The sequence below is a fragment of the Verticillium alfalfae genome, genomic scaffold (assembly GCF_000150825.1).
Source record: "Verticillium alfalfae VaMs.102 supercont1.2 genomic scaffold, whole genome shotgun sequence".
NCBI classification, from domain to species: domain Eukaryota; kingdom Fungi; phylum Ascomycota; class Sordariomycetes; order Glomerellales; family Plectosphaerellaceae; genus Verticillium; species Verticillium alfalfae.
Window position 1 is genome coordinate 1,005,411 of NW_003315037.1, and position 10,738 is coordinate 1,016,148.

Genomic DNA, 10,738 nt, shown 5'->3' on the forward strand with positions numbered 1-10,738 from the left:
GGCCTCGTTGACCGTCGCGTTGAGATCACGGGCCCCACCGACCGCAAGATGGTCGTCAACGCTCTCAATGCCGACGTCTTCACCTACATGGCCGACTTTGAGGACTCCTCCGCCCCCACCTGGGACGCTATGGTCAACGGCCAGGTCAACCTCTACGACGCCAACCGCCGCCAGGTCGACTTCAAGCAAGGGCCCAAGGAGTACAAGCTCCGCACCGACCGCACCCTGCCTACCCTCATCGTTCGCCCTCGTGGCTGGCATCTCGAGGAGAAGCACGTCTCCGTTGACGGCGAGCCCATGTCCGCCTCTCTCTTCGACTTTGGTCTCTACTTCTTCCACAATGCCCGTCAGACTCTCGACATTGGCATTGGCCCCTACTTCTACCTCCCCAAGATGGAGTCCCACCTCGAGGCTCGCCTCTGGAACGATGCCTTCAACCTTGCCCAGGACTACCTCCACATCCCCCGCGGCACCGTCCGGGCCACCGTCCTCATCGAGACCATCCTCGCCGCGTTTGAGATGGACGAGATCATCTATGAGCTGCGCGATCACTCTGCCGGCCTCAACTGCGGTCGTTGGGACTATATCTTCAGCGTCATCAAGAAGTTCCGCTCCAACCCCAACTTCGTCCTGCCCGATCGCAGTGCCGTCACCATGACCAGTCCCTTCATGGATGCCTATGTCAAGCTCCTCATCCAGACCTGCCACCGCCGTGGCGTCCACGCCATGGGCGGCATGGCTGCCCAGATCCCTATCAAGGATGACAAGGCTGCTAACGACCGCGCCATGGACGGTGTCCGCGCCGACAAGCTCCGTGAGGTTCGTGCTGGCCACGATGGCACATGGGTTGCTCACCCTGCCCTGGCTTCCATCGCCGTCGATGTCTTCAACAAGCACATGCCCACTCCCAACCAGCTCTTTGTTCGCCGCGAGGACGTCCGTGTGGGCGCCCAGGACCTCCTCAACATGAATGTCCCAGGTCGCATCACCGCCGACGGTATCCGCAAGAACCTGCTGATTGGTCTTGGTTACATGGAGGCGTGGCTCCGTGGTGTCGGCTGCGTGCCCATCAACTTCCTTATGGAGGACGCCGCCACCGCCGAGGTGTCCCGCAGCCAGCTCTGGCAGTGGGTGCGCCATGGCGTCAAGACGGATGATGGCACCACTGTCGACAAGGGTTACGCGCTGAAGGTCCTGCGTGAGTGCACCACGGAGCTGGCTGGCAAGGCGCCCAAGGGTCACAAGTATCAGCTTGCTGCACAATACTTTGCAGGTCAAGTGACGGGCGAAGACTATGCCGACTTTTTGACGACGTAAGTATTGTGTTCTCTGTCTGATACTGATATTCCGGAACTTTCATGCTAACACTGCCTGTAGGCTTCTGTACGATGAGATCACAGCTGTTGGCAGCGCGAGTCCCGCGTCCAAGTTGTAGATTGACGGTTGTTTCTTGAGCGGAAAATAGTGTCGACGTCTTCACCTGGTGCCAATTAATGTTTCACGATGTGCCTTTTGGTTTTGTTTACATATATGGATCAGAATGCCATTTAGCCTTTTCTTGTTACTTGCCTCTCTGCAGCAGACTGCTCTTGTCGTGATAACGCCGCTGAGCTCCACAGTTGTCGCTGCTTCGACAGTGCTGGTGACAGCAGTGAGTTGATCTGCGCCTCCACTCGTCTACCATGTAGATTATGCTGCCACGTGTCCGACAATCCTCGTCAGTAACCTCTCAAGTCGTCGGTGTAGTTCAAATGCTACAAAACGTTCGTTGATCGTTGAGAGTATAGCCGTCTAGGGAGATGCATATGACTTGTATAAAATTCACCGTTCGGGGCAAAACCACATGAGAGATGAGAGGCCTGTAGATCCAGCTTCAGTGGATCTCGGACTTTGGGAAAGCACGTTCTTGAACGCCGGCAGATGTTGTTTCGCGATGTGCTCGTGAGATACGATCGTTGAAGTGACTACGACGGCATGGCGCCAGAACACCTTAGTGGGTCAGGATATCTGGAGGACAACAAGACTTGCTCCGGCGGCAGCCAGGTATCCTTTTTTACCAGGCGGCCAGGATAGCCTGCGAGACGGCACGATCGACCATGTCCCACATGTTCGCATCTTGTGAGCTCGTCACCAAGAATAACATGTTGAACATGGTGTTGCGTCAAGGAACGAGGGGCACTATGATCCGGCGGCGGGAGGAAATATCTACAACGAAGGGTGTGGCGGTTGGTCACAGATTATAGAGCTGTACATATGTGTATGGCGCCTACCATGTCTGATGCAGGAACAGGCGTCAAGTGCCTGAGATTCTCACCAAAGCAGCCCCCTTTCCGTGCTCATTTGGGCTATCTCGCGTGCTGCCACGGCTCTCGTGACGCGGTCTATCCTCAGCACTACATGGGGTATCAAAGTCGTTTACGACGGAAGAAGAAGCGCCCCAAACACAAGCGCTGGTCTCCCGCCATAGGTGGATGATATCTTATTCACTGCAAAGGGCCCAACACTGAGGGGTCCAGAAAGAGACCCAGGGACTGTCTGGGTCTGTAGGTGAAGACGTGGCGGACGGAAGTGGCCTCAATGCCGCTACGACTCCGTGGTCACCAAAGCAGCCCCGAACAAGTAGGAGACGAGACATGACGGAAGAGGCCGTCTCCTGGCAAGGCTGCTGTCATCTCTGCAGCATCTCTCCCAGCACTTACTGAGAAGACGGCCTTTGAACTGGAAAGTCATGAACGCCAGCCCTCGCGTCAGACCTGTTACCGGTAAGCGTAGTCTCTCCCACTGCAAAATCACTGACATTGGGCCGATACCATGTTCAATAGCATGGGCTTGCTATACTGCAGAGGCTACTCGAATGATCGGAGAAGGAATGTCATTGATGGAGCATCCAGCGCCGTACATCATCAAACATCAGACGCGCCCATTGTCCACGGATCAGGCCACGAGCATTGGAAATAGTGTTCCGCCAGTGACAGCACCAAATCCCCTCAACGCTGCCATCTCTCTCGTCTGATTCCACGGTACCTCGTAAGCCAATGCTCGGTCTGAATGTGTCTTGTATCCCGAGACTACACGATGCCATTGAGACCAGGGACAACGAGGAAGCTCAATGTTCAGGCCCCCTCGTCATTCCTCCTCTCAAGCCACTTGACGTGGACGCGCATGCTCCGCCCCCTTTTCACAGGCGGATCTCAGCGTTCCGCCTACGCAAGTCGCTGGTCTCGACCGTTTAAGTGACACTGATCTCGAAGGCATCGTCCCAGCCGGTCGCCGTGGGAGACGGAGCATACGCATCTCCTTCCATCCCTTGGTCGGGCCCGACGATACCTCGCCCAATGGGACGTTACCTCCATGTACTCCCGGCCTCCCTCCTTGTCACTTATCACTTGAGCTTCGTTGACCGAGAGGAAATCGCTCGGGAGGGTTCGCTCACCGACATCCGAGCACATCACGTATTTTTTTTTTAATTGCTTGCTCACATACCTGCAGTCCTGCACTGGACACACCATATCCCTGCCTGCTTCTGCTTAGAATCTGTACCTCATGGAGAAAATTCTGGACGATCAGTCGTATTGCGATTCATCTCTATGGGAAACGTCGGTGAAGCTGTTCGCGGCATGAGCAACAGAGCACACACCCCCTTCGTTTTTTGTACACCAGGTGTCTCGAAAACACGATCCAATAAAATGTATGCAACCCTCTCGCATTCGCCCTACGTCTATCGAATAGTACATACATACGTCAAAAAGACTCATATGTAGGCTGTGCCCAGAACGGTAAAGCCAGCTGTCGGAATCAGTCTGGCCTTGCTCGCAACCCCATTCGCGCTGACAGACAACCATGCTTTCTTTGTCCATTTGCGCACGAGGTGGGCGCACGGAGGCTTAGCTGACAAGCTGAGGCTATCAGCTCAAGACAAGTGCCAGCCGGTCAAAGCTTGCTCTTCTAGCCTATTCCACCTGCTTGCTTTTCGACGAAATGCCAGGGAGGGTGGGCGGGCGCATAGTATGGATGGCTCCGGGGAAATCAGTTGTCCAAGGGTAGGTATATCGATGGCCTCGAGAGACCGCTCCATGTCGCACTGCTTGGGCGGACTTTGTCGTCCATGGGGGTGTCCAGCCAAGGCAAACGCTCCCATGTGTCTCGACAAGGCCATCCGGACCTCCACTCATAAGCTCGCGGCTCCCTGATGAACGAATTCCTCGTCCCAAAATCCACAACAGGCTTGTAACCCGACTGGCGCGCGCACTTTTCCATCGGTCACCGAGACAAAGAGTATTTTCTAGACATTCAAGGGATCTCCCGACCGATGCACCGCGAGACACCACATCGACTCTGATCGCAACCCCTCCCGTATCAGCGGTGTCTCTCGACTGTTGCGCCGCTTCAGCTTTGCTGTGCACGCATGTGCTGAATGTCGGGCGTCAGGCTGTCCGAGACATCACGTTGCTTCTGGCGCTTCTGGCAAGGTCGACGGCTCGGGGGAGCCGATGGTTTAGCGACGACCAATATAGATCCAGCCAGTGTCAGCCAGACACAGACCAGGCCGCTGGCCTTTTCAAGTGACGCAGATGGTGTCCAGCGACGGGGGTTTTTCTGCCCTCGAGAATGGGGAAATAGACAGGAATGGACAATGTAGCCAACATCATGAAGGCTCCATTGGTCAGCTAGGCATGTGTATCCACGGATCGCTCTCTTTCTCTGAGATCATAGTCTGACGAGAAAGAGTCGCACTACATTACGGTGCCTGGGAGGGGGCCGCCTATATCCTACCATGGGATTTTGGAAACGAAAACAGGTGGCTCAGTGGCCCCGGAGACTTAATCAGTTTGACGAGATCCTTCATCACTGACATTGAAGAGTGGTGTCTTTATCAGGTATGAGATGTAAATGCAGGCGGCTGTATGAGCGGCGTCCGCCAAATCCATGACGCAGGTTCGTGTGGGAAGCGCGGGTACACCCACGAAGTCTCTCCCGTCTAGTAGCGGCGCTGAATCACACCATCCATATACGTTACGATCGGAACGATGCGGCTCCCGCTGAGACATGACTGCGGCCGGAGCAGCAAAGCGAGATACTGCTACAATAATTGGAATGGTCATCGATAAGGGGGGATCCAAGACCTACCTTACCATCCGCATTGTATAACTAGGGTTATGGCACGAAAGTGGATATCCTTTTGCGTCGGGCTGGGGTGTGAATCTGGGTGGACGCAACATGGCGGAGATAGCAGCCAGTCAGCGGCAGTGAGACGCCACGCACGCGGATGGCTGGGAGATCGGCACAGGGGTTCTCATCACAATCGAGGGGCGCGTCAGTAGTGCTTCTTGCCTCTGAGCCCACCCCGATCTTCGCAACACTGTCCAATTCAAATCACCAAGTCGGTCATCAAGCGGTGCCGGTGAGAGAGTGTTTCGACCCATGGGGCGAGGCCTTTTCGCAACCCTTGACATCATATAGATCGTCAAGCCTGTATTCCAAGCCTCGAAAACGTAGCTGGTCTGAAAAGCGCGTGAGAAAGGTGAGCTACGCGCGACCGATCTGCCAGAAATCCTAGTCGTCCTTTGCATCAGCTGAGAGTCAGTAACGCACGAGCGTATCATTGATCATTGGGTTATCCGTGCTCAAATATGGGCAACGGACTAGTGTGGCTCAAGAGCCAAGAGCTCGAGCAGATGGCCTAGGCAGCGAGTTGGTTGGGGCGTTGCCAGCTGCTCGCTATGAGGCAGACAAGAATGCAGGGAGGGACCTCTAAAGCTCCAAAGGCCTGCCGCGGGGCTGCATCGGGGGTGCAGTACGACGTGGGTTGTAGTGTACGCACACTACGAACGTCGTCGGGGTGTCCTCGCTTCCTGAGCGGCAGCCATGGGCATTGCCTCTGCATTGATGTGCCATACCAGGCAAGGGGTGCGTTGAGGGGGGATGCTGCTGTGAGGTGGCGGCCTAATGACCACTAGGGGGGGTGGTTACACGACAGCATGCACCATTGTGCGGTTGACCGGTCACGCTCGCGCACACCATTGCTCGAGTGTGATGGTGGGCGTGACTTGTGTCGGAGTTGTCCATGCTTTTTTCGAGCTATCGTTGCTGATGGATGGTAAAACGGGTATTGGATGTTGCTGGCGACGTGCGGCGACGTGCGATGATCGTGAGGCTCGAATGATGCCTATGCATCGAGCTGCTCGATGGCCCAAGACAGACCTTAGACCAGGCCGATGAGACTTTGACTTGTGACAAGACGAAATTGCCCGCCCTTCGGTGCAGAAGACCAGGTACCTCATCAGCCCATTGTCCCACCCGTTGAGGTGCCTGTGGCTTCCGTTTAGTGGGAGGGGAGGGAGGAGGAAGGAGGAAGGGGGGTGTGAACGGGGAGGGGGCATATGGCCCGAGCTCCTTCCATTTAGGTTTGCCTTTTGCTCCTGCACCAGAAGGTGCATCTCAGCTCTGGTTTGCTGCTGCTGCTCTTCTTGTTTCGGCCCTCTCTCTCGTGCATATGTCGCTTGGTGCCAAGGCCCATTGCCTCACAAGACACTGCAACAGAGCCATGTCAGCGTCGGATAATAGACGCATGCCTCGGGTTCATCCAATCCTTCGTTGCGACTCTACTAGCAGGCGCCGAAACGTGGGCCATGTATGTACCTACTCTGAGAGCCCAACCCGAACGTACCATGTACCATGTACCGTGTAGAAAGAGGTCTACATGGTACCTACTACCGAGCGAGTCTGCCTCGGGGCACCCAGCAATTCGGAACCCTAGGCCATCACACCCTTGCCTCATAAAGGCGGACAGCCAGCAAGAGCCATGCAGCCCCGGCCCCGGCCCCCCTTTTGCTCCCCCTTCAGAAAACAAATGGGAAGGAAAGAAATGGGTTCCACTCTGGACCTGAATGCGACAGACAGAGCGAGCTGACCTGATCTGTCACACGCCTGGCAACCTCGCAGCATTTATTGGCATTATTGGGCGGGTAGCCTTCCCGGCCAGACCTTGTCGCTCTTTATCAGGTTCCTCGTTGCTTCGTCTTCTTCCGATACCATCCTCCGAATTGCAACGGATGCTTGAGTCCGAACACTCGTTTTCAGCTCGACACAAGAGGCGGAACCGAACGTAGGACCAACTCCTGACGAGCTAAGGAATTTCGAATCGTCAGTTGTTGAGTCGCTCAATCAGCCAGGCACATGTTCGCCCTTGGACCCGAACCCTTGAATGAACACCACGTACATATACATCTGGCAAGACCAAGTCCCCTACCATCCCCAGGGCAAACCCGATCGAAAGCACGGTCTCTTTGGTGGGACGCCTCCAAACGCCATCCTCCACGCCGCATCTTATTTCTCATGGAGGGACATGCGGCAAGCTCTGGCTACGCCTCAGCCACCCGAAGGCATATCACACGTAAGGTACCGTGCACGCCCTGTCACTTGAGACGCCGTCGCGTCGGCAAAGCTGTGCGAATCGACCACAGAAAGGGCTGGACCTGGCGTTGCAATCTGGGTCAGCCAGGGGCTCTGCCCACTGGGTCACTGGTCATGGCCCAGTCGCCGCCGGATTAACCGATGGCCTGGATACACAGGGCTCCCGCGCTTGTGGCAGTCGGTACCTTTTCGTGAACCGGCCAGCGGACCTGCCTCTCTGACAGCAGTATGCGCTACCCACCGTGCTTTCGCGGTCCCCCCCCCCCCGGGGTCTTTCCCCCCTGACACTGCAATCCTGCTCTCCAGTCTCCTGCAGCGCCACCGCTCGTCATTGTGCCTGGCCGTACGGACTGAGCCATGTCGTTGTTTCATGCAGGCTGAAGATGCGGCGGACGGGTTGGCGGTGATGGCGTTGTTGCTTGTGTAGCGGTAGTCGCGGATGGCTTATCCCAGCAACACTGCTAAATCCTGGTGTCCCACGAGGTCAGGACTGCCAAACCCCACCCACCCTAAGGAAAATGGTCGCCGATGCCAATTTCGTAGACCCCGACTGCGGATGTTCCGGGGCGACCTCTCGAGGTCGATGGAAACTCGGGCGAGATGCCACAGACCAAAGCTCCCGCACAACTTGTGACATGGCCCGCCCAGCCGTTCGGGTCTGTCCCCCAAGAACTGTCAGTGGGCAGGCAGAACATTGCGCCACCGTTACCCTCCGATCGGCGGGTTCTCTACTCTTCCGTCAGCGGCGATATGAATTATCCCACATCGGCCCACCACGCCCTGTCGGCTGCCACACCCTCAAGCGTCCCAGCGCTGGCGCCAACCCCAGAAAAGAGGCTTGACTTGCCGACAAGGGGCCCGTCCCTCTGCACAAAGCGACTTCACTAGCGGGTGGGCACGAAGCAGCGTCGTAGTAAGGCCCAGTCACCCGCGGCCCCATCTTTTTGAACGGATGGGTTTCCGCTGCCCACATGAAGCTCGAACAGCTCCGCCAAACGCAACTGCGGTATCATCCGACTTCTACGGCTTTGCGAGGGGGGTTGAACCCAGTTTCCCTCGACAAGGGACTTCTCCACCTGTCCTGTCTGTGGGCCGTATGATGTGATGACCAGCACGTGTTCTCGGGAATAGTGGTCTTGACCACTAGAGCCACCTGCCTCTCCGGCCTCGGTGTGTCCACGTCTAGAAAGGCAAGGCTCGCGTGCGCGTGGCTTCCAGCCCGTTCGCTCAACCTTGTTTGACGCCATGCAGACGACGGGTCACGACCCGAGGAACTCTGACAAGGACGCCGTGGCTTCTGGCACCCAACTGACAGAGATACCTACGCGGTAACGCTAATCGAATTGGGCAGGAGTCGATATGGTCAAGGTACTCGTCCACACCAGCTATGCGATTCTCTAATTCCTCGGCTTGCATCATCAGGGCACGGCAAAACGGCCGGTGGTTGATGCCATGCCAGAAGAGGACTACTCGACATGTGCCGCGACGTGCCAGCCGAAACGTCTCTTGGTGCATCTGAAGACTAGGTTGTGCTCGGCAGTCCACCTTTTTCAGAAGCTAAGACCAAAACTGGATCAGAACACGCGACCCCCGCACCCCCCATATCTCGTCAAAAATTCCCGAAAAGGGTCAAGAGCTTCCTAGCCAGACATGGCCTGTCCTGTATTAATCTCGTTTTCGATTAGCTCACGAGGGTGCTGGAATGGAGCTATGTCCTGAACAGAGGCCGCAGGGACCAAAATGCGCCTAGGCCGGAACGTAAGCATCCAAGGCTGGTCCTGGGCTAAAGTTGCACGGGGTATGGTATCAGTGCCTTTCGATCTGCACATGGCATTAGTGTTCGCTTCGCTTGCACACCAGCGATCGTGTCGACCTCAGACTAGATGATTTGAGCCTCAACGGTCAAGCCGGTAAAGGCGGCTCCCAGTTGACGAACCTGGCATTGTCGCCGTCCTTGGCAAAGCCAAGCTACTGATGTCCAGTTGATGATTCGACCTTGCGTTATTCGCTTCGCGTGTCTCCATGTAACAAGAACGAGAGCATGCGTATCTCATATTGGCGATGGTTCTGCCTCAGACCTTTGAAGAAAAAAGAAGGAAAGAAAGAAGAAAACAGCAACATCACGAGCTCTGTATTTTTGGCAGCATTTCAGAACCACAAGCATGCGGCGACGGTAATGCAGGCCTCCTCTCGATGTCATTGATGTTGGCCAATGTCAAGGTTCGCACACTGCCATCCAGAGACGAGAGCCTGATCAGATGAAAGGTCAGGAGAAATCGTTGAACAGATGACCATAACTGTGGGTCCCTGGACAGCATGGTACCCATGAGCTACACTTCACTGCCCGTCATTTCCCTATCATTTCGGAGGCCTGATCTCGAGCGGCCGGGGCACCACGGCATGGTTCCGTCGAATTTCCCTGCTTTAAAAGGCTCGCCGGCAAAGTCTGGGGGCAAGCATGCATCAAGCGGTAATCAGACCAGCCAGAGTGACTGGAAGGCTGCGAGTGGGCGAGCGAGTGATTCACCTGCAGTATGCGTTTGGGGGTACGACCAACCAGACAGGGCCTCGTTCCATCAAGGAGGCCCCCCCTTTACCCCTTGCGAATGGGAGCCGGTTTGACGGTGTGGAGTCACTCTCCTCAGCTCCATCGCCTACGCACTACATGGTACTTGCTCGCGCCCATGCGGGCAGCTGGTCTGGTCACTCTGGCCGTGTCGTTGAGCAGGGCCCCGTCTTATCATAGGGAGCATTGACCACAAACGGCGGCTGGGGGTGGTGATTGGGGCAGGTCTGCGCGCGCGCGGGAGAGACGCCAGGCGCGTCACAACAGCTGTGACGTGATTGCGACAAGTTTTATTGCCGAGTGAAAGAACATCTCAGTGAGCCAGGCACCGGGCGACCCAACGACACGTTTCGCGTTGACAAAAAGAGATTTTTGTTCTGAGATTCAAAGGAAGCAAACCTCCGATGCCCTTCTTGCAGTTGGCGCCGCCGTAAGGCTGTTGTGTGGGTTAAGCAAGGGTCGCCCCGACGTATTTGTTGGCATCAGAGGAAACCGACGTACAGGAAGGAACCAGACAAAAGGGTAGGAATGATGAATGCTAGATATCGCAGCAAGCCAGGAGTGGCCGATCGACGATACACTCACACCTCGCTTGGTGTTCATTCATCTCCCCTCCGTGAGTTTCCGCTGATGTTTCTGGTTTTAGGTAGACGAGAACAAATATACAGAAGCGAGACTACTTACTGTCTAGCCGGTTAGGTGATGAGACGTACTGGGGCTTCTCGAGCACGGGTTTCGACTGCCCTGATCAGCGGCCAT

The 10,738-nt window shown here is 56.0% G+C and overlaps 1 protein-coding gene across 1 annotated transcript; it reads left to right on the forward strand.

The window, feature by feature from the left end:
- VDBG_01777 (malate synthase) lies at positions 1-1,568 on the forward strand (the record flags this gene model as incomplete). Its single annotated transcript, XM_003007543.1, has 2 exons — positions 1-1,313; positions 1,378-1,568. 2 exons carry the CDS (start codon positions 49-51, stop codon positions 1,433-1,435), a joined length of 1,323 nt encoding a protein of 440 aa, XP_003007589.1.
- Between the last annotated feature and the right edge of the window lie 9,170 nt (positions 1,569-10,738).